Here is a 24,402-nt window from a genome sequence, read left to right on the forward strand (position 1 = left end):
CCTTTTCCAGAGGAATGATTTGTGTTGTTTTTCTGGCATTGGAGAGCAAGTGGGGGGACTGGCTGTCCCTGTCTCACTCAGCGAGAGAAACTGCATTTTTTTCAGTGTGCATCCCAAGACCTTCTGCTTGCTTCAGCACAGTACTAGTGCACAGAGCCATCCTTGGCCGCTGTGAGTCATTGGGAATATCAATGGGTAAAAACTAACTGCATGCTTAGTCCCTGCCTGGGTCACCCCCTAGGGTGAGTTAAGTCTTGGCTGTCAGAAACTGTTCTTATGCCAGGAGGAGTAAGCCATATTTATTTTTACCAGGCCTCTCAGACTTTCTTGTTTGGAGTGAGAGATCCTGAAAAGCATGCCAGAATGGGCTGTTTGTCTCCCTTTTATTGTCCTGTGGGACATGGCCCTAGAAAATTTGTAGGGAACTGCCAATTCCCGAGGGGTCTCAGAGGCTTTGGTTTCCTCAGAAACGCCATCCCCTTTCCTTCATCCTTCTAGGACAATCCAGGGAGCTGAATTTCCAAGATCACAATATTGCCTTGCATCACACCATCACTAATGACCTTTTCAAAGGAAACATGGGGGGTACAATGGAAGCAATTGAGAAATGGGCACAATTTTGATCCAATTGTGGTGGTAGAATTCTTGTAACCCAGGCATCACTCAACAATTTAATTTCTAAGTACAATTCTTCTAAGAGTGATAAAGGCCTGGAGCTTCACATTTTGAGACATCTGATCAGGGGTGAGTTTGCATGGGGCAGTATCTGTAGGCATTTTTGAAAGTGGGCACCACTGGCATATAGTGGGTTATGTGAAGCCAAGTTTGCTGGTGAACATTCTATAAGAAACAGGATACTCCCCAACAAGACAGAATTACCAGCCCAACTACTAAGTGGTGCTGAGCTGGAGAAACTATTTAATTTTTTTAACTGTGCATTGGTGTTTTGCCACTGTGAGGGTGTCAGATCCCCTGGAACTGCAGTTATAGACAGTTGTGAGCTGTTATGTGGGTGCTGGGAATTGAACCTGGGTCCTCTAGAAGAGCAGCCAGTACCCTTCACCACTGAGCCATCTCTCCAGCCCCAAGAAATTATTTTAAAAGATTGAGAACATGAGTGTGCAAATGAGCCCCCATTATCTTTGTGAAGTCACTAACTTGTTGAAAGCAATGCAAATGAAGGGGGAAAATCCTTACAGATTTTCCAAGAGTGCTGAATATGATGGCATGGCTTGCACTTGTAATCTCAACACTTGGGAAGCTGATGCAAGAGGACTGAAGAAATTTATGGCTGATCTGTGTTACATAGTGAATTCGTAGGCTAGCTTGGACTATAGTGTAAAATCTTGTCTTAAAAAAAACCCCAGAAAGATACAAAAACAAAAGAAAACAAAACTAGGAAGTGGTGGCACATACATTTAATCCCAGCGCACAGAGCCAGAGTGTGTCTGAAGGCAGCCTGGTCTACAGATCAAGTTCCAAGACTACAGCTACACAGAGAGACCTTGACTCAAAAAACAAACCACCACCACCAATAACAACAACAAAACAGAAAGATAAATGGAAAATACTGCAAGACACAATTAAAAGAACTAAGAGACTGGCCCTATAACTATCTATTGTAAGTCTATTTCTAGTATTCATTCATTTAGTAGTCTATTTAGGGTGATTTATGCCAGGTACTGTGAAGATGGTTGTGAACAGATATATTGGGGGCTCTGGAATTTATAATTTAATGGCTCAAGGGGCTGCACATTTGCAGTGAGCCTGTAAATGAATTTTAAATTAAATAATAGAGGGATCAGAGGAAAACGTGGAGCTCAATGGAGAGACCTGGTTTAGAAGTTTAAGGAAGGCCTGTTAGAAGTATTGACACTGAAAGAGTTGTTAGACAGACTGAGTATATAGCTCAGTACAGACAGACCACTTGCTTACCGTGCATGGGGCACTGGATTAGATCATAACAACAAAGAGAAAAGGGAAAAAGAAAAAATCACCAGGCTAAGGCATGTTCTTCTGGGGCAGAGGGGACAGTATGTGCAAAGAGCCAGGGAAGAATCCATAGATTTTATGGGAAAGTATCACCGGCTTCAGAAATGGCTCAGTGGCTAAGAACACTGGCAGCTTAAGTTCAATTCCCAGCACCTACACCACAGTCATAACTATCTACAATTCCAGCTCCAGGGGATCAAATGCCCTCTTCTGGCTTCTGAGTGCACCAGGCATATATTTGATGCACAGACATACATGCAGGCAAAACATTCATATACATAAAAATACTTTTTTGAAAAATATGAAAAGTATCATAAGTAGTAATGGCTAAACTTTTATCAAGGTTTGGGGGAGGTGTTGGTTAGTTTTTTTTTTTTTTTTTTTTAATCAATTTGACACAAACTACAGTCACTTGGGAAGAGGAAACCTTTTTTTTAAATTAATGATTGATGAGGAGGGCCCAGACTCTATGGGCAGTGCCACACTGGACAGGTGGTCCTGAGTTATTTGAGAAGGCAAACTGAGTAAGCCGGTATTCAGTTCTTCTGTGGCCTGTGCTTTGGTTTCTGCCTCGAGTTCCTGCTTTGGCTTTCCTCCACTGTAACCTACAAGCCAAAGAAACTCTTTTGTCCCCAGATAGGTTTTGGTTAGAGTTTTAGTTCAAGTAAGTGAATTGGACAGAGGCAACTCCCAGAGACTGGGAACAGTGGACTTTTCAGAGGACTTTTCAGGAGTGTATTTCTGCACTCTTCCACCTGTTTGCTAGCTGAATTCATCATGGAACTGAAGATGACTTTGAACTCTTAATCCTCCTGCCTCCACCTCCCAAGACTGCTGGCATTGCAGGCATGTGCCACCATGTCCAGTTTCGGCTTCTGTGCTTCCTGGCACCATTTCCAGTGCCCGCATTTTTCCCCCTAGCTCAGCAGTGAAACTTGAGCCAGGACCTGCGGCATATGGCTGATTTTATGCTCTGGCCTAACTTGGGGCACACCCTGAAAGGTGGGGCTTTGCAGAAACATTTTTATCTCCTGCAAGCTTGATATTCACACACCTGACACAGATAACTAGAACCTTTGCAGAGAAAAGCTTGCTTATTGTAGCAACAAAGATAAAATTAGAGTAGTGGATAACTAGACCGATAAGCACATGCTTGTTTAATAGCAAATACAAATCAAAATCAAAGTAAATGGTCTTTGCTTCCACGTGTGACCCATTAGAATTTGTGTTCCATGAAGCAAGCATAGTGGTTTCTTTAAAAAGATAGTTCTAATCATGCCATGTCCGAAAACCCTAACTTTTTACATGCCTTGAGGTTCTCTATGAGCCCAACACTGCCTGCTTAGGCACTTCCTCCTCACTTCTTCTGTCGGGGCCACAGTGCCATTCCTTCAAATCTGAAGCAAGCCATCATTGCTGTCTTAGAAACTTTGCACGTGCTGTTTCCCTAATTGCATGCCAGGGCTGGTCTTAGTTCAGCCTTGCAACCTCAGAGATGCCTCATGGACTCGAACACCAGCTCTCCCCCCCCCGCCCCCCCCGCTCTATTTCCTCTGAGCACTTACCATTCTTTGAAATAAGGCTCTTCTCCTTCCACACCACTGAATAATAAGCTTCAGTGGTGTGGGATCTTATTTATTTTACTCTCTAATACCTTAGAATTGTGCCTAACACATATGGCTCAACAATTCTTTCTAGTTAAATGAACAAAAGCCAGACGGTCTGCCAAGTATGGGAAAAGGAAGAGATTAGTAAGATAGGATCCCCAGCTTCAAAGACGCTCACAACCTGATGGAGAGGAAGACTTGCAAATCAGGGATCTTGTGGTGGAAGTATGTGCATACGGCTGTAAAAACAGAGAGGAGGCAATCCATGAGTGTGAGGTAGCTGGACACTGACTAGGGGGGGATGTTTCTGCTGGGTAAAGAGAGGAGATGACAGTGAAAGAGATATAATCCAGATGGGAGAGATGGCATAAACAAAGTCATAATGAATCCAAGTGGCTGTCACTCTCAAAGAATGATCAGTAGGCTTTTGTGGCTAGAAAAACCAAAGCTGCCATCTTAATCAGCTATTGCTAAAAATCGTTCCTGGATTAAATATCCCCTACACAGTTTTACTTGTTTGCTTAGTGAACATTTACAAAGTTCTTGCAAAATACAAAGTGAAAGTTTTTTTTTTTTTTTTTAAAGATTTAAAATGTGTATTGGTGTTTTACCTGCATGAATGTCTGTGACTCATTCATGCAATGCTGGAGGAGACCAGGAGAGGGCGTCAGAGCCCTGGAACTGGAGTTACAGAAGGTTGTAAGCAGCCATACTGGTATAAGAGTACTTGGAATTAAACTCTGGTTCTCTGGAAGAACATCCCTTACTGTTACCCTCTAGCCTTCTCTCTAGTACCAAATTTTTATTTTTGAAATCCATTTTTCTGACTCCTGGGGAGGGGGGGCGTCCGTTTACAGGTGTGTGGGTGTGCATGTGTTGCCATCGCACACATGTGCAGGTCAGAGGACAGCTTTCAGGAGTTGACTCTCTCCTTCCATCATATGGGTTCCAGGGATTGACTGAACCAGGTTGTCGGGTTTGGGAGAAAGCACATTTCTCCACTGAGCCATCTTGGTGGACTCAAGAAACATTTTTTTTTTTTTATGCAAACAGCAAGAGGTTTTATTGCAGTTGTTTAACGAGCTAACCCCATGTTAACTCGGGCCTTTCATCCATCCACCACGGCAGATGGCTGGGAAAGACGCTGAGAAACCACGGTATAGAGATCTTATAGGGCAGCGTAAGGGGAGTGTCTAGGGGTACCCACAGGCTCAGGATTGGTGTGCTTCCAGGCTTGCCCTGTGTTGATTGGTCAACTGGTTGTTATGGCCCATAGGCCCTCCCAGGGTGATTGCTATGCTCTGTGAGTCATTGCTGTGCATCAAGAAACACTTTTAAAGCATGGAAGTAACAGGGACATGTTAGAATTTTAGAACAGTAACTTTTTTTTTTTTTTCAAGACAGGGTTTCCCTGTGGCTTTGAAGGCTGTCTTGGAACTAGCTCTTGTAGACCAGGCTGGTCTAGAACTCACAGAGATCTGCCTGCCTCTGCCTCCTGAGTGCTGGGATTAAAGGTGTGGGCCTCCAAAGCCCAGCTGCAGTCAGTGCTAACCACTGAGTCAGTTCTCCAGCCCCCATAATAGTAACTTTATATGATAATGCAAGGCTAGCTTGAGGGGACAAAATCAACACAGAGACTTCACATTTTTTTGTCTGAAGATTTGGAAGCTGGAAACCCTCAGTTCATGCCCAACATTGCTTTAATACAATTTAGAATGTCCTCTCCTTTTTCCTGAACTAGTTCTCTTAAAGTGTCTATATACAGCATCGTTCCTCCTGCCTCCATCTTCTGAGTATTGGATACAGGCATGCATCTTCCTATCTGGTTTGTGAAGTGCTGAGAATTTAACCCAGAGCTTCCCACATACTAGACAAAGCACTCTGTCAATTGACTACATGCCCAGCCCTCTGGTTAGGGTTTGATGTTTTCCATTTTTAATTTTATTATTTATTTAAAGATGGAATTACCCTACATGACCCAGTCTGATTTTGAACTCTTGGTCTCAAAGGTTAATCTGGCCTCAGGCTTCTAAAAACCTGGGACTGTAGGCATGCACCACCACAGCCAGTTAGTATCTTCCATCTTTTGGGGGGCCATTTTTATTAAATCAATTTGTTTTATGAACTGTTTGCTATGAGACAACAATAACCCAATGGATTGAATGACCTTTGTTTTTTTCAAGCTTATAATCTATAAGAAGGCTAATGAATTCAACAGCTATTTATTGTACACCTGCCTTCTGGTAAACATTGTGCACACACCTGGATGTTTAGATAGCCTTGGCTTTTAAGGAATATATATTCTAGCAGAAGACTTTAAAGAATAGCAACAACAATTACTTTAAAAGGTGAGGTGGTATGTACCTGTAATTCCAGCTCTGGGGCTGAGGCTAGGACAGTCTGAGTTCAAGGCCAGCCTGGGCTACCCAAGGAAGCCCTGTCTAGAAGGCAGAGGAAGAGAAAGAGGAGAATCTGAAATTCCTCCACATTTCAAGCTATTTGACAACATAATTAATCAATTTTTTGCAGCCTTTGAAAATACAGAGCAAGAAGAAGGTAAAAGCCTCTAATTGCTGTTGAGTTCCAGTTCAATTTAAGCAATATCCTTTACCTACTTCCTTATGAAACACTAGTAACTCTTTTCAAAAACAATTTGTTTTTATACTTTTAACTAATTCCTTATAAAATACTAATGATTCTTTAATGTGAATTTGTGTTTTGCCTACATGTATGTCTGTGTGAGGGTGCTGAATCCCCTGGAACTGGAGTTATAGACAGTATGTCATGTCAATGCTGCAACTTGAACCTGGGTCCTCTGGAAGAGCGGCCAGTGCTCTTAACCACTAAACCATCTCTCCTGCCCTACATTAGTGAGTCTTAAATACTACAACTTAAGAAAAGTTCTTTCTTTCTTTCTTTTTTATTTGTTTGCTTGTTTGTTTTGAGACAGAGTCTCATGCTGGCCTCAAAATAACAGATATCTTCCTGCCTCTGCCTTTCTAATGCTGATATTAAAGGCATGTGCCACTATACTTGACTTGAAAATTTGCTTTTATTTGAAAATTTCCCAGAACTATGGTCTGTTGATTTGTGTGGCAATTCAATACAATTAGATAGCTTTTTTTGTTTTGTTTTGTTTTGTTTTTCGAGACAGGGTTTCTCTGTGTAGCTTTGGAGCCTATCCTGGCACTCACTCTGGAGACCAGGCTGGCCTCAAACTCACAGAGATCCGCCTGCCTCTGCCTCCTGAGTGCTGGGATTAAAGGCGTGCGCCACTAATGCCTGGCTAGATAGCATTTTTAAATTTAAAAATGTTCTTCTCGGGCAGTGGCATCATGCTTAGCCTCCACTTTGCTTTGTGCAAGCTGTCTTTTAAGAAGAGCCCAGTGGCTCACATGCATTTTGTGACTTATATTTCTTAGTGGCTATTTTGCCACTAGCATCTTTCTGCTTGGTGAGCTGATTAAGAGCATATCCTCCTCCACAGTGGTGGCACACACCTTTAATCCCAGCACTTGGGGAGGCAGAGGCAGGTGGATCTCTGTGAGTTTGAGACCAGCCTGAGCTAGTTCCAGGACAGCCTCCAAAGTTACAGAGAAACCCTGCCTCGAAAAACCAAAAAAAAAAAAAAAAAGAGCACATCTTAGTTTCTTGAACCTGTTTTGTGGCACAATAATTCATTTAAAAGAAACTTGCATTTCTTTTCTCCTTGCTGATTGCCTAGGTTAAAAACCATGTGTTTACTTTTTTATAGTCTTCACTCTTCTTTCTTATCAGTACCTTCTTAGTCATTTACAGCACCAAACATGGGTATTAATTTTCTTTGTGCAATGAGAAATCTTGTGCAGTAAGTAGGTTGACAAATCAGCACATGGGGATGTGAATGCTTCTCCCTTGTTTTGGGCTTGGTGTAACCATTCTACCCCACAGGAAGGATTAGTTCTATTGTTGGCCTCTTTTTATTTTTTTAGACATATATACAATGAATCTTGATCGCTTGACTCACCATTCTTCCCTCAGACGTCCCAATATGTCCTCTTCCCACCTTCATGGCTTCTTTTATTTTATTATTGTAACTCACTGAGTCTCACTAGTGTTGTTTGCTGGAATGTTGTCTGATGGGCCTTGGGCAGGGAACCGTAGCTGCAGTGAGTTCATGAGTGCAACAGCCATGTCCTGTCTAGTAGACCTTATTTCACTGCATTCTTCTCCATCCTCTGGCTTACATTTAGCAGAACAGTAGTAGGATCAGCTCCTAGGTTTATGACCTCCCAAACCGTAGTATGAGACATGAATTCCCTTCTATGGAACAGGTCTCAAATCCCATCAGTGAGTGGGTTGGTTGTTCCCATATTCTTCATGCTAATTTTGCTTCAATGGACACATCTTGCCTGGTAGGTTGGTATTGTAGCTTTCAGGGTTCACTACTGGGTAAGACCATTGATGTCCTTTCTTCCCAGGCAGCCTATGTAGCACCTTCCAATTTGTTTTATGTCCAGTCCATTCACACCACTAGTTTCTTCTCTGTGTGTGTTGTTGCATGTGAAGTACCCCTGGTTATGGGGGCCAGAGGAGGACATCAAGTATCTTCCTCTATTGCTCTTCACCTTGTTCCATTGACACAGAATCTCTCACCGAACCTGGAACTTAAAAAAAAAAAAAAGTTTTCCGTTTATGCTAGTGGTCAGTGAGCCCCAGTGATCCTATTGTCTCCACCTCTACCTACCCAGTGATGGGATTACAAGCATGTACAGGGTATATGCAACCCTCCCCAGCTTTTCTTTTCATTTTTCCTTTTTTGTACACCTAAGCCTGAGATCTGAACTCAGGTTTTTACGCTTTCTCAGCAATAGCTCTTACTGAGCCATTTTTCCCTCCACCTCTGTCACTTGCATCTTTCAGGAGTTTGGATTTATCTTTTGGTTGACTGGTTTGTCTAAGTCAGAGGTTCTCAACCTGTGGGTCAAATGACCCTTTCCTAGGGGTCACCTAAGACCATCAGAAATCACAAGTATTTCCATTAACAATAGCAAAAATAGCTATGAAGTAGCAACAAAAATAATTTTATGTTTGGGGGTCACCACATATGAGGAACCATAGTAAAGTGTTGCAGCATTAGGGAAGTTGAGAACCAATGGTCTAAGTGATTTGGGTGAATTTTTAGAAATATGTTGTGATGATATAGGGATCAGAAAATCCATTTAAATGGAGGGCTGATAGCTTTTTTTTTTTCACTAACATTCAGCAGGATCACAAAAAATACACCATAGAACTCTACATAGAGCACTACATACTCTTAATTGCTGAAGTACCTCTCCCACTCTCATTTCTGTTCTTAAGAGTAATGTGCATGTTTCACTGAAAAATTTCATCCTTCATGTAAGTGTTGCCAAAATCTGTTACATAATCTGTGACCAAAGAGAAATCCAAAAAGCAGTGGCTTCCTCTTGGAAAAACAAACACTATCTAGAAGGCTATCACACTTACCACTGTTTGTTTTCAGTTCGTAATAGATAGACAATTTGAAGAATATAGAAAAATATAAAGAAAAGAAATACAGTAAGTAATTCCATCACCAAAAAGGGTCAATATTATTTCTATGAAGCCCCCAATATTTAAGGCTCTAGATGAGTAGCCCCCTACCCTTTCTAGGTTTCCTCATCAATACACTGTTTGGAACACTCGGAGCGGAAGACTAGCTTTAAGGATAAGGATTGTTGGGTGGTGGTGGTGGTGGTGGTGCACGCCTTTAATCCCAGCACTCAGGAAACAGGGGCAGGCAGATGTCTATGAGTTTGAGGCTAGCCTGGTTTACAGAGCAAATTGCAGGACAGCCAGGACACAGAGAAATCCTGTCTCAAACAAACAAAGACTGGAGAGATGGCTCAATGGTTAAGAGTACTAGCTGCTCTTCCAGAGGCCCTGAGTTCAATTCCCAGCAACCACATGGTGGCTCATAACCATCTATAATGAGATCTGGTGCCCTTTTCTCTCTGATGTCCTCTTCTGCCATGCAGGTATACATGCAAAAAGAGCACTCATATATGTAAAATACATGAGTAAACACATCTTAAAAGAAATCTTCTAAAAAGCCCAACAAAACAAAAAGCATAAGGATCCTTGGGACTTTAATAGAAGAAATGGAACTGTAGGGAAAAACCTACAAATTGCTCCAGAGATGACATCTTGTTCTTATTTAGCTTTCTTTGAGTCATTAACAGTCGGGCGCCACTGGTGCTGAAACTTATCATTATTATAACCGCAAATGGGTTAATGCCCAAACAAAGCTATATTCTTGGGGTTGATTCCCAGCTTCACCGCACAGACCCCAATAGCAGCACCCTCCAAGTCCAAGGATGATGTCCCACAAATAAGAGGATGTCAAATGTGTAGCCTGGATTCAAAACTTTCTGCTTTCATCTGGGAGCTCCCAGTCGCTGGCAGGACAGAACAAAAAGAAAAGTAAATAAATAAACACCAACCCAACAATCCCTAAAAAAAGAGATCATGTGGTTTAGTGGTCAACCCACTCGCCTGGATGTTGATATAGTTGAGATCCACTTCCAGCCCTCCCACGGAGTAGACAGATGATATTAGACAAGTCATTTTTGTGATCCATGCCTTGGTTTTCCTACTTAGAAAAAAGGGAATTGCCTTAGTCTTCGTGAGGAAGTTTCATGAGGCAAAACATATGAAATTATTTGCAAATAACTTCAGGTTGCTGGGGAGTAAGATAAAACTATCATCTGTAATAATTACCATCCTAGCATTGGTGTTGTAGCTCAGTTGATTGCTTGTCTAGCATAGGTAAGGAAAGACCCTGCATTCTATCCCAGTTCCAAATAAAATAGTTGATGGAACATGCCTATAATTTCAGCACTCCAGAGATGGAGGTAGGGAGATCAGAAGTTCAGGGTCATCTTTGGCTACCTAGTGAGTTACGGGCAACCCTGAGATATATAAGACCCTATGTTAATTTTAAAAATGTATTATCACTTTATAGTAATAAGCCCAAGTATAAAATTCATTAAATTTCAATACCCTCAACCTGCATAGAGGAGCAGTGGAGGAAGGAGAAGGCAACTATTTTAAATCAAAATTGTAAGACTTCATATCAAATACCAACCTAACAAATTCATTACCTCAGGACACTAAACACTGCCCCGACCTTGGTTCTGTGCCTTTCTCCTTACCACGTCCAGATTCAGAGTGACTCACAGGAGCCTAGAATTGAGACATACATACACATTTCAGGGAAAGGGAGAATTACAAGGTCTGAGAGGCTCCTTGTTGGAGGAAGCCAAGAATAGGCCACTCAGAACATGAGAGAAGTGCCTTCTTTTTCCTTCTCACATTAGAGGTGGTCTGCGGGATTCCTGGTCAGTCCTTTGAAGGCATAAATTTTGTTTTCTTTCTTTGTCACAAAAACCTCTCCTTTTGCAAAACATCCCCTTGTTGAAGGGGGAGGGCACTTACTAAGAAAAAAGAAAAAAAAATAAGTGAGGACCAAGTGGCTTTTCCTGCTACCATTGGATTACCATGACTGCTATGGCTCTCTTTCCTGTTTGCAGAGAGAGGAGCAAAAAGAAATATCTGGTTATTTAAAAACCGATGAATAGTCTTTCTTCTTCTAAAAGGTTACAATTTATGTAAGGGGGTAGGTATCTAATTAATGCTCTAGTTTCTGATCCATTTCCTTTCTGAAGTGTCTTTGTAGGAAAAAGGAAAGACACTTGAATATGGTATCCAATAATAAGGGATAGGAGTAGAAGTAGGGTCTAATAATTGAAAGGAATTTCAGAGGAAATGGCAGTTAACTTACAGAGAGGACTTAATGAATAGTTTTAAAAATTACATTTTACTGGGTGGGTGGCACACACCTTTTAAAACAGCCCTCTGGGAGGCAGAGGCAGGAAGATCTCTATAAGTTCAAGGCTAGCTTGGTCTAAATCAAGTTCCAAGCCACCTAGGGCTATATAGTGAGACTTCCCCCCCCCACACACACATTTATTTGGGGCGGGGGACACGGGGAGGTCATAGAACAACTTGCAGGAGTTGGTACTCTTTTTTTTTTTTTTTTTTTTAACCATACGGGGCACCTTGGATTGTACTCAGCGACTAAAAACGGTGTGCCCTCTCACTGGGCCTTCATGATTACCTCTCCTGTCTAACCCTGTTGGGGGCTAAAAGGCACATTCCCGACCCCAAGAAGCCGCCAAGATACAGTGAGCACTTTGTACCAACTTAAGAGAGAAATACTAAAAGTGATTAATAATAGGTACCTATTAATAATAGGTAATAGGTGAGAGGTCATACATAATAATTATCATTAGGATAAACAGAAATTATGAAATCCAGAAATTGTGGATACGAGCCACTGACAGTAATTCTTCGGCATCACGAAATACTACACATTCGGAGATTCACTTCAGAGCTTTAAAACCAGTTCCTAAAAATAGGAGTTAAAAAACAAAACAAAACAAAAAACCTCCAAGCGACTGCTTCCGGAACTTGTGTGGTGGATTCCGCGTTGCCAGACGGATACTGTTTACGTGACGCCCTCTCTGCCTTCTATTTCTCCTTTGGCCGCAGGGGTGCCATGGCAACAGAGACTGGCTGTAACCTGGATTCCGGAAGCCAGAAAGCTGGAGCGTGGAAACTACCCGGTCAAAGGATGCTGAGTCCCGAGCGCCTAGCTCTACCGGACTACGAGTATCTGGGTAGGGGGCTTCTTTCAGCTTCGGAAAGGAAAGTGATGAGTTAGGGGAAGGAGTGGGGAGGAGACAGGGGCGGAGCCTGAATGGTAGTGGGTCTGGATGGAATGGGGAGGGACAGCAAGAAGGGCCTCCAGGGCCTGAGCCTGTAATGCAGGGGCAAACAAGGATGAAAAATACCATTTATGGAGTAAAGAGTGTCTGAACTATATGGACTAGCACTCAGGCAATGAGGATTGCGCTCGAAGTAGTACAATTAAGAATTTGAGGCCCTGAACAGGGCTGTTACTGATAGGTTGGTACTGGAGCTAACTTTCCATCTGAAGTGACATCAGTCATTTTGTGAATAATTTTGTCTTCATAGTGCGCTGTTATTTCGAGCTTTTCTCTTTCATTAGGCACTGTGGTAAGCATTTTGCACGCAGCATTCTTTCTTTGAACCTTATTAACACACTTAGAAGGGGTTGCTGTTTTCTACTTTACAGATGGAAAAACTAAGGCTAAAGTGACAACTTGCAAAAGACCACACAGTTAAATAGTAGTAGGATCATATTTGCCCACTGCAGAACTTGACTCTTGACCTTGCTTTTGAGCTAAGGCTGTGGGTAGTAAGTACTGTACTTTGTTAAGCACCTTGCAATGAGTGTGCAAAGCGTTCACTTAAATGCACACATAGGCACTTAAAGATTCACAGACTTAGATATTTAGAGGAATTTTAAGCCTGTAGAAGATTGATCTAATAGCAGAGAGTTCTTTTTAACCTCTATGTCTTCTATTTAGCTTTTTTTTTTTTTTTTTTTTTTTTGAGACAGGGTTTCCCTCTGTAGCCCTGGCTGTCTTGGGTTTAAAGACATAAATCATTGTAGAGGGCAGAAGATTAAACTGTCATAATTAATCATATGAGAAGTTGCTTCAAAATTACTTTTTAAATATAAAGATGTTTGTTTTGGGGGATGGAGAGAACTAAGTTTGGATCTCAGCACCCACAGCATGCAGCTTTTAACACCTGTAACCCCAGCTCCAGGGGATCCCAGGGCCTCTTCTGAACTCTACAGGCACATACATACACATAGCTGATACATACATACAAACAGAAATTTAAAAAAAAAGAAAGTTCCGAGACAGTCAGGGCTACACAGAGAAACCCTGTCTTGAAGATTTTTGCACTTTTTCCCACTTAATGCATCTCAAGAATAACTTCTGTGTCAGTAGAGAGCTTTGTCTTTTTTGTTGTTGTTGTTGTTTTGTTTTTTTTGTTTTTGCTTCCTTGGTTATTTTTCAGATACTATCATATATGTCGTCCATGCTGGCCTCATATACTATGTAAACGAAGTTGATCTGAAACTCCTAGTCCTCTTGCTTGCCTTGGTCCCTGGTAGAGACCTTTCAGAGGTGAAGACCTTTCATGTTGTGGGATGGTAGGTGTGCACCAACTCCTGTAAGTTGTCATTTCTTTTAAACATTATTATTATTATTATTATTATTATTATTATTATTATTATTATTTTTGGTTTTTCGAGACAGGGTTTCTCTGTGTAGCTTTGGAGCCTATCCTGACACTCACCCTGGAGACCAGGCTGGCCTCAAACTCACAGAGATCTGCCTGCCTCTGCCTCCCGAGTGCTGGGATTAAATTAAACCTTATTTTTAGCTATGTGGTATTTAGATAATTTATTTAACCAATTTTAGGTTGATAGAGAATTATTTTTAACTTTTTTTGTTTTTTGTTTTTTGTTTTTTGTTTTTTTTTGAGACAGGGTTTCTTTGTAGCTTTGGAGCCTGTCCTGGAACTCAGGAGACCAGACTGACCTCAAACTCACAGAGTCCGCCTGCCTCTGCCTCCCCAGTGCTGGGATTAAAGGTGTGCGCCACCACTGCCCAGCTAAAAATAATCTTAATAAAATCAAGCTCAGTGGGTAAATGTGCTTGCTGTTGAGTTTGATCCATGGAACCCATGTGGTGTAATGGGAGAATTGACTCCCATGATTTGTTCTTTGACCTCTACATGTACAGTGTGTCCAATGTACACTCTTATACAAAAACACTGATACATACAGACACAGAGACAACAGATGCAGACACACATGAGGAGGCCTGGGGAGAGGGAAATTGAGTAATTAAATAATTTCAAAAAACCCAACAAAATGGATGGATAGCTCCTGAGAAATGGCAACAGAGGTTGACCCTCTGGACTACACACAGCTTCTCTCTCACACACACACACATATACCCACTGTGCAAACTACCCCCACACATGAAGTTATGTTCATGAAAAATAAAAATGTGATAAAACAACTTCACATTAAAACTGACACTGACTGCAGAGGGAATTGTGCTGGATAAAACTGGGATTAAAGCCAAACAACCACATTCTAGTAGGAAGTGTGCTGGGGTCAGGTGATAAAAAGTGACTGGAAGATCATGGCTTTTTACCCAGTGACAGGTTCTCAACTTTACTGAGAAAGATATGAGGTTCTGGGGCTGGAGAGATGGCTCAGTGGTTAACATATGAGGTTCTGGTTGCTGGATTTGGTCAAAAATGCTATGCTGTTGGTGACATTCCTAGAGCCCTCTTTAAGTCTGTTAAAGTAGACAGTGTGTTTCTTTTGGCCCTATCCGTAGGTAAGAAGGAAAGGCCAAGAATATTTTGATTATGGAAACAGTAGTAGAGCTGAGCATGGTGGAACATACCTTTAATTCTACACTCAGGAGGCAGAGGCAGGGAGTTTGAAGCCAATCTGTTTGTTTTACATAGAGAATTCCAGGCCAGCCAGGGGTGCATAGTGAAACCCTTCCCCCCAACCAAAAAAAAAAAAAAAGCAAACAAATAGGGCAGAACCTGGAGGCAGGAGCTGATGCAGAGACAAAGAAGGGGTACTGCTAACTGGCTTGCCCTACTTGGATTGCTCAGCCTGCTTTCTTATAGACCCCAGGACCACCAGCCCAAGAATAGTACCACCCACAATGGACTGGGCTCTTCACCATCAATCACTAATTAATAAAATGCCCTAAAGAATTGCCTATAGCCTACACCTCTTTATGGAGGCTTTTTCTCAATTGAAGTTCCTTTCTCAGATGACTTTATAGCTAGTGTCAAATTGACATAAAACTGGAGATATAGCATAGATAATTTTGTACCTATTGCATAGCAATATCAACACCAATACTTTTGCTAAAGATTTTATATATTTTGCTCATTTACCCATTGCTCTATGAGCTGTGAAATATCTGATCATCCTAGTACCTTGTCGGTTCTTTGGATTTTTGCTATTTAAAGTGTATGTCTCAAAGGTGCGGCATATTGGTATACTGCTTCTTTGGAGAACAGAAGTTGGTCTCTTTCTAAGTCGCATAAGTGAAAGACTGATTTAGTGGCAGTGTTGATAGTCTGTGAGCAGATTCATTGTTTCAGGACACTTGAAAAATTTCAATGTTCACCAGGCGGTGGTGGCACACACCTCGGGAGGCAGAGGCATGGGGATCTCTGTGAGTTCAAGACCAGCCTGATCTACAGAGTGAGTTCCAGGATGGGCACCAAAACTACACAGAGAAACCCTGTATTGAAAAACCAAAACCAAACAAACAAAAAACGCAAAAAAAATTCAGTGTTCATGGAATTCTACTACCCACTGTCCTTGAATCCTGGATAATTGTTCCTTTGGCTCTGTTGTGTAGTTAAAAGTCCTAATCTGCATCAGGACATTCATACTTTCCTGAGCAAAGTCATGTTACTCACAGACTTCCTCATGGTTCAGCAAATTGGGTAACCACTGAAACACATTTATTTGTACCTAAGAACTAGCCCTGCCTATTACAACATGATCTCTCATAGACACATGCCGTTTTGAAGCATTCACTCTCAATGTAATGACCATTAAAAAGCCACTCCGTAGTAGCTCAGCACTGGGGCTGCTGAGCCAAGAGGATCCTGAGTTTGAGGCCAGTTTGGGCTGCATAGTGAATACTTGTCTCAAAGATTATTAAAATGAATTAATAAACAAATAATGTTTAAAAGCCATTCTTTATAGGTTAGACTATACTTCTTGCTTTAAGATTTTGAAATCATTTTTTAATTCACTTTGATTGACTTTTACAATTTACAAATTCACTTGAGTATATTGGCCTGGAAAAGAAAATACACATAGAGAACAAAATATTATAGACAGGCAAGTCTGTGGCACTCACTAAAACAAAAACAAAAATCTACAGCTGAGTACCCCTGGGAGGTACATCTAGAACCTCTCTTTAGGATTATGGAGTGGTACAGTGACACCTGTAAGTGAATACCTCTAGGCATTCCTCTACCTGCTAGCTAGGGATTGCATTTGAGTTTCTGACTATTTCTGAAGAAAGCAACTTTTCCTCATGTTGGGTAAACTGATTTCTTTCCACATTGACTTGGTGAATTTGGAACCTATAATCCCTGCCTGGTTTAGGGTCCTAAGCTCATCAGGAAAGATGTCCACACTGGCAGTCATTGTGTTGATATCCGGCAGAAGAGAGGGCCTGGTAAGGCCCTGTGTAGACTTGAGAGATTCCCAGCCATATGAAGGCTACTTGGTGGAGGCATATGCCAACTGCTGAGGTGTGTCCGTATATCTGTTGGGTGTGGAGAACTCTAGAGCCGAAGGGAGCCTGTTCTGGACTCAGACTTACACAACCACTTAAGTGCTGACCCGAGAGTGAGTATGAGGGTGTGAGGTTCATGTCTTACTCCACCTAATTGTGGAAGTGCATGCTTTCACTTGTGCTTCAAGCTGGCTCTTCTGCTTCTGTAGAACCGGTCGGTAATGTGGTGACATAATAGCTGTCTCTAGGAAATCAGAAATCAGAGTTCGCACTCCTCCTTTGAGGGTCTATGTATTTAGAAGAATTACAATGAATTAGAGTTTTTTTCTTTAATCTGTCATTAAAATTTTTCTTACTTTTTAAATAATGTGTATGTGAAGGAGGCGAATGCATGGGTGTGGGTAGGTGTGCCAGTGTGCACATGTAGGGTCAGCGGCTAGCTTACAGGAGTCAGTTTGCTCCTTTCACCATGTGGGTCCTGGACATGCATGCACATACATGTGTGCATTTGAACACACTCACACGCTGATGCCAAATGGCTAGTTAGTAAGTGGTGGAAATAGGATTATAATTGAGCCATCTAGTTCATGTCCACATGGTTAAATTCTGCTATAAATATATTCAGTGACTCCATACAAAAGTGAGGTCCTCAACTATTACATAGACTTACAGGATCCTTGGAGTAAATTCAGCTGACTCCAAAGGCCTCATTTAATATTTCTGCCCATGAGGGGGCATCCTAGGAATCAGGATGGATCAAGAAATGCCAATATTCCAGTTCTGTCTTGTCACTGGACTCATACTCAGGGACAGGCAGTGAGGAAGATAACTTCTAACCATTTGAGGGTGTCCTTTCTTCAGCAGTGGTCATTGTACTTTGGGGAGCTGGTGTGGCTGTGAAGAATTTGCCTACACTCTCTATGTCCTGGCTTTCTTCATCTGCAAAATGTAAATAGAGAGCTGGTTGTAGTGGAGCATGCGTGTAATCTCAGCACTCTGCATGTTCAGGCAGGATTGGGAGTTTGAGGGTAACCTGCACTACAGCTGGAGGCCAGCCAGGGCTACTAGAAAACTCGGCCTGGGGCATATAAACATTTAGTGCAGATCTTGGATGCCACATTTGTGTCTACATTGTGAGAAGAGGGTGTGTGGAGAAGAGGAACATATCCTCTCAGAGCACTTGGGCAGGTGCAGAGTAGGTAACAGCTGCTGTCACTACCTCATTAAACAAATAGAGTGCATGTCCATGGAAACCATGAAAATTGGCCTTTCAGATTTCCTGATGTGGGGAGGGAAGCATTAATCCCCACCCCACCTCAGCTCTGAATCCAACACCTTGCTCACATGGTGGTCACACTCCCTGTGTGTTCCCTTCAGTCATTGACTGGGCCAGACAGACCCACTTGGATGGGAGGTGTCTCTCTGGGGTGTGGCTTTGGTTCCCACTTCACCAGTCAGCCTCCCTGCCTCTCTCCTTTATTCACAGCAGGCTGGATCATGGTCATGAAGCCTTCCAAACTCCCCTGCCCCCTTCTCATTTTGTCAAGGTGTTTCCTCCAGAGCATCTCTTCATGTTTTGCTCCTGTACCTGAGCTAAGACAATACCACAGCCATTGATACAGTCCTTTCCAGCCATGAAGTTGATGCAGTTTCTCCAAGTCTTGGCAAAGGTTCTGAAGTGGAATTCACTCAACTTGAAAGACTTTTAAGTATTTCTATTTTTTTTTTTTTTTTTGCGTTTGTTGATACCATAACATGAAATTTACTTGTCTGACTGCCAAACACGTTAGTTTTTGCGTTTGGAGGAATCCTGCTAAATTTATTTTTGTTTCAAATGTAATTAGTGAGCCTTCAAACCCAATACATACTATAGAACACTGGTACTTAATTAGCTGAAATTACCTTCAGAACTCAAAGTGTAGCCAGGCGGTGGTGGTGCATTCCTTCAGTCCCAGCACTCGGGAGGCAGAGGCAGGTGGACAATCACCTCTTTTCCTTCCACTTCTTCCCCTCCTAAGTAATCTAAAGCAAGCCCAAGTGTAAAGTATCCTCCCGCATAAATGGGAGATGGAACACACTCTTCAATGAGCAGCACACCAAGGGACAGGGAAATAAGCACCATGGCGGAGTGCACTGCATGGTTCTGGAGCCAGCAGCTCTCCTGGCTCTTTCCCAGTTTGGTCAGCAGCTTCTCAGTCATGGCAGGGGCAGCAGGCAGTTGCCTCGGTGGACTAGTTCAGGAATGTGCCCTTTGGAAGTGGTTCCTGGAAATTCAGCCTACACCCTCTTTTCCACCTTTCTGAGGGTTCTGTAGCTCATTGTTAAGGGGGAGTGGGAAGAGCAGATGAATTCCAAGGCTTGTGGTTTCTGACCCTTGGTCACCTCCAGTTCTCCAAAATAAGTTGCAGAGTGATTTCATTGTTACTCTAGAAAGAGTTCTTTAAAAATGTCTGACCTTGTTTATCATTTATATATTCAAGGGATAATAAAGTCTTTCAAGTTCTGTCCAAAAGTTGGCAACCATTTTTCTTTTCCTTTTTCTCTTGCATACATATACTATTTGCCTAGGGAAGCTGAGTAGGTAACTGGCGTTTTCAAAGGTACTTATAGTTCAGAAGAGGCATTCATGAACCTCTCTTCTTGTTCTCATCAGTTACCTTGGTTTCCCTCTTGGATCCTTGGTTAATGTCTGTTTCTTATGAGAATGTAAGCCATGGGGCAGGCTTTTCTCAGTATCTCTAAAGTTAGTACAGTGGTTGGCCCAAGTGAAGTGCTCAATTGTTGAATGAATGGTTTGCTTCAAGCAGCAGAATACATTTAAAAATAAATGGGAGGAAGGAATTTAGTTTAGCAAGCTGTTACTGAATCCTACCAAGTGAAGAGACATTTATGTCCCCACCCCCTTTTCGATGGATTTAAAAAAAAAAAAAAAAAAAAAGATGAGTGATTAAAATCTGCCCTGGATGCTTTTGGCTTTAAACTCTGATTATACCTAAACTTACTTTCTTGGTTGATAACAGTTTCTACACCTTGGTTACCCAACTGTAAGCTTTAATCAGTGTTTTAAAGTTGATATTTTCAGAAGGAAAGAAATGTTGAATAGTTTTGGGGCATCTCCGGGAGATCCTGCCCTTAAGCTGTGTGGGTGCTATGCCTTGAGAGAATTACCCTTGTCGTCTACGGCCATACCACCCTGAATGCGACCAATCTTGTCTGATCTAAGCAGGGTCAGGCATGGTTAGTTCTTGGATGGGAGAGAATTGCCCTTGTCAAGTAATCCAGGTCCTCTTTCTGGCTTGAGTCGACCTTGTACCACTTCCCTAGCAGCCGTAGGAAATAGCTCATTCTATGATTGGAATTTCAAGTCAAAACACATTTATCTGAACAGAATTTTAATGATTTATCAAAGAGAGTAGGGATTTTCCCAAACACATCTGAATTTACCAAATTGCTGATCCCATTAAATATGTTCTTCTTAAGCACCTTTCTTTAAGCGAAGCAATTACTGCTGAAATCATCAAATATATTTTTCATCAAAGCTTTTTGGATAAGTTTTGTTTGATTAGCAGGGGACCACTAAAAGTAAATATTGTTTAAAAAGGCACTTTCTGGGGCCCATTCTTTTTCTTCATTGAATTACCTTTTAAACGTTCTTCTTTGGACAAAGTAGGAGTCTTTTTCCTGGCTGTCCTATTGTGTAGCTCAAGGTCTTGTTAATACTATTATCTGGCCCTGAGATTATAGGTGATCATTACTGGGATTCAGCTTCTGTAATCCCAAACAGAAATCTGCTTCTGCCTCGGGATGTCACCAGGGGTCTAAATTCAGGCTTCTCTCACCTGGGATAACTCTCCAAGCTGCCCCCCCACCTTCCCCAACCCCCATCCTCCACTTCCCCCCATCCCCCACCCTCTCTAAATGGGAAAATTATGTATTTTAAAATAGACATGTTTGAAACAATGAATGTGAAATGTACCAAAGGCCACATGTCTTTGGCTTTGCTTGTCAAATGGAGTGGCGTCTGCCAGAACCACTGGGCTCCATGGTTCTCATGCCCTAAAGTCCTGCAGTTGACAGATAAGTAGACGACAGCACAATGAAGTCCAGCCCATGAGAAAGTGAGTCTGGGCACTTGGGCTGCCCTCCTTTTTCTCTTTGTGGAGCTCTTCCCAGCTTTACCCCTTCTGTTTCATCTTAGATTTCCAAAAAAGAGAGATTAAATGTGTCTGGTATTTCAGCATGTTCACTGCTTGGACAACATGAGGCTAGCACCCAGGCCACTGTTGAGCCTGTCATATGGAAGGAATTGCCTTTCAGAGGAGATTATAATTGTGTATGTAGCCACACAAATGCACATTCTGCCTGGAGGAAAATGCAGAGAAGAGGAGGCCGTACGCTGCCACTCAGGTCTCTTTGTGGAAGGCTGCATAAGAAGCCCTTACATGCCATAGTCACCTCTTTTGGGCTTAATGAGTCATCTTTGTGTGTTAGCTACTTAAAAGAAAAAAGAAAAAAAAAAAAAAGGAAAGAAATGCACTCTCCCCCAAGTGAATTGCTTTTATTAGCCCTGCAGCTTTGTCTTAGAGTTTGAATATTCCTGATGACATCATTTACAATGCTAGTGCACAGACAAAAAATTCAGCTTTTGAGTGTCCAGACAAACTTAAAGAGACAAATTTAGAAAAAAAAAAAAAGATAACAATACTCTTTATAAACAGTGAACACATGAGCTTAAACAACATGTACAACCCAAGTCTTTTGAGAATGTGATATATTGAAAGTTGACCATAGCAAAAACTAAAAGTTTTTTTGGGGGGGAGGAGGGAGACTTCAAGGCAGGGTTTCCCTGTGACTTTGGAGGCTGTCCTGGAACTAGCTCTTGTAGACAAGGCTGGTCTCAAACTCAGAGATCTGCCTGTCTCTGCCTCCCGAGTGCTGGGATTAAAGTCGTGCACCACCAATGCCCGGCTGTGTTGATTTTATTTTTAAGATGACATGTGTATATGCATGTCTGTGTGTGGGTTTGTGCACATTAGTACAGTACAGAAGAGGGCGTCAGATTCCTGGATCTGGAGGTACAGACACTTGGGATACACCTGATGTGGTTGCTGAACTCAGAATCTCTGCAAAAGCAGGAAGCTCTCTTAACCTTGGAGCCATCTCTCACCCCCCAACTTATATTTTTAAATGACAGAATTATTACTGAAATATCTTCTAATTTTGTAGTTGTTTTCATCATATTTTGGGCAGCAATACCTGAGAAGACTCCTAAAGTTCCTTTAAAAGTTCAGGACTCCATTTTTTTATTTTTTATTTTTATTTTTTCCTTGAGATAGGCTGGCCTCAAACTCACAAAGATCTGCCTGCCTCCTGAGTACTGGGGTCAAAGGCGTGCGCCACCACCTGGCCAGGATTTCATCTTTTATTTCCAATTGTAGTTAGTAGTATTTGGGTACCTTCATTCCTGAAGTCTTATTTTCATTAGAAAACATAATAACAGAAAAGGCTATTTTATTTAAATTCTAAATCTGAGGCAGGATTCATGCCTCTTTATTTTTAAAGAAGCAATTTAAAATTATTTTTATTTTACTGTGTGTTTTGCCTGCATTTGTGCGTATGTGGTGCCCATAGGGAGAACATTGGAACCCTGGAATTGGAGTTCTGGATGGTGTGAGCCACCAGATGGATGCTAGGAACTGAACCTGGATCCTCTGCTAGATCAGCAAATGCTGAGCCATTTCTCTAGCTTTTTTTTTTTTTTTTCTCTTTTAAACATAGACTATAAGGCAAGCATAGTGGCTCAGCAGTACAGCTGCCCCAACACTGTATTAAGTAAAGAGGGCTCAAATAGGCATTCCTGCTGACTAGAGTGACTCAAGTATCAGGAATAGAGAGAGAGGTATACAACCCTGTCATTTGGTCTTCACAGGAGGCTATCTTACTTTTTCTTGTGGAAATAGGTTTAGGGCATGTAACTTGTCTAAGGTCACTGAGTGAAATATGTGTGGAGCTGAATTTTGAATGAAAACTGAATCCCCAGCTTTATTTATTTATTTATTTATTTATTTATTTATTTATTTATTTATTTGAGACAGGGTTTCTCTGTATTTGTTGGAGGCTGTCCTGGAACTCACTCTGTAGACCATGCTGGCCTCAAACTCACAGAGATTCACCTGCCTCTGTCTCCTGAGTGCTGGGATTAAAGGCATGCACCAACGCCTGATACCAGCTGTCATCTTTTATTGAAATAATTGATCTATCATAAGATTTATACTTTTAAATTCAATTTAATGTAGAAATCATTGTTTTTTTTTACTATGTTCAAAAATTTATACTACCACTATCATGATCTAATTCCGGAACTTGTGTGTGTGTTTGCTGTATGTGTGTACATGTTCATGCAGGTTTACATGTGCATGTGTATGCTTGTGTGTGAAGACAAGAGATTGATCTTGGGTGTCTTCTACTATAATTCCCCATCATATTTCTGTGTCTCCATGTATATGTGTTTGTATATGTGTGTTCATGAGTTCGTGTGTGTGTGTGTGTGTGTGTGTGTGTGTGTGTGTGTGTTGACACATTCCACTGTATGCACTAGGTCACAGAACAGTTTTAACCTTCCACCATGAGAATCTCAAAAGGGATCAAACTCAGGTTGTCAGGGTTGATGGTAAGTGTTTTTACCTATGGAGTCATCTTATGTGTAGGGTTTTGTTTGTTTTGTTTTTTTTACTCTTTGGGGGTCTGCTACCCAGCTCCCAAATAAATGCATGGAGACTTATTGTTACTTATGAGAGCCCAGCCTTAGGTTGGCTTGTTTCTAGCCAATTTTTCTAACTTAAATTCTTTGTCCCATTTCTCTTTAACTACATTTTGTCTCTGGGCTTTTTACCTTTCTTTATTCTATATATCCTTTTTTTTCTTTCTCTGTGGCTGGCTGTGTGGCTGGCCCCTGGCAATGTCCTTTCCTTTTCCTTTTTTGCTCCTGGCTCTTCCCTGAATTTCTCCTATTTACTCTCTCTGCCCTTCAGCCCCACCTGTTTCTCTTTCCTCCTGGCTATTGGCCATTCAACTCTTTGTTAGACCAATCAAGTGGTTGTTGTTTGTTTGTTTGTTTTTTAGTAATTTATTTATTTATTTGCATTGGTGCTTTGCCTGCATGAATATCTGTGTGGGGTTGTCAGATCTTGGAGTTACAGACGGTTGTTAGCTGCCATGTGGGTGCTGGGAATTGAACCTGGGTCCCCTGGAAGAGTAGTCAGCACTCTCAACCGCTGATTCATCTCTCCAGTCCCCCCAATCAAGTGTTTTAGACAGGCAAAGTAACACAGCTTTACAGAGTTAAATGCAGCATAAAAGAATGCAACACATTTTTGCATAATTAAATATTCTACAGCATAAACAAGAATGTAACATCTTAAAATAATATCCCACAACACTTACCAGCCTTGTGCACCTTATCTTTTGAGCCTAGAGCACACCAGTTTGCCAGGCTGTCTCTGTCTCTCCCCACACCTCAG

General features: G+C 41.7%; 1 protein-coding gene and 1 long non-coding RNA gene across 6 annotated transcripts in view; one reads left to right on the forward strand and one right to left on the reverse strand.

The window, feature by feature from the left end:
* Positions 1–24,402, forward strand: part of CUNH11orf49 (chromosome unknown C11orf49 homolog) — a 181,930-nt gene that overhangs the window by 3,559 nt on the left and 153,969 nt on the right. For 2 of the 4 annotated variants that reach the window (XM_027422535.2, XM_027422534.2), the window contains exons 2-3: positions 12,192–12,319; positions 12,678–12,719. In XM_027422535.2, the coding sequence (XP_027278336.1) occupies positions 12,192–12,319; positions 12,678–12,719 (170 nt within the window). Of the gene's footprint in view, positions 1–12,191; positions 12,320–12,677; positions 12,720–13,541; positions 13,732–24,402 lie in introns of those variants that run through there. The other 2 variants (XM_027422536.2, XM_027422538.2) reach the window with 2 other exon arrangements.
* On the reverse strand, positions 7,242–12,217 carry LOC103159422. 2 transcript variants are annotated; one of them, XR_004770458.1, is made up of 3 exons: positions 12,088–12,217; positions 10,742–10,823; positions 7,242–8,245 (listed from the first exon to the last, which is right to left on the reverse strand). It is a non-coding gene; the product is annotated as an uncharacterized LOC103159422 (long non-coding RNA). The 2 variants fall into 2 exon arrangements; XR_003486616.2 differs by lacking the exon at positions 7,242–8,245 and adding an exon at positions 9,588–10,230.

Source organism: Cricetulus griseus, chromosome 6 (assembly GCF_003668045.3).
Source record: "Cricetulus griseus strain 17A/GY chromosome 6, alternate assembly CriGri-PICRH-1.0, whole genome shotgun sequence".
NCBI classification, from domain to species: domain Eukaryota; kingdom Metazoa; phylum Chordata; class Mammalia; order Rodentia; family Cricetidae; genus Cricetulus; species Cricetulus griseus.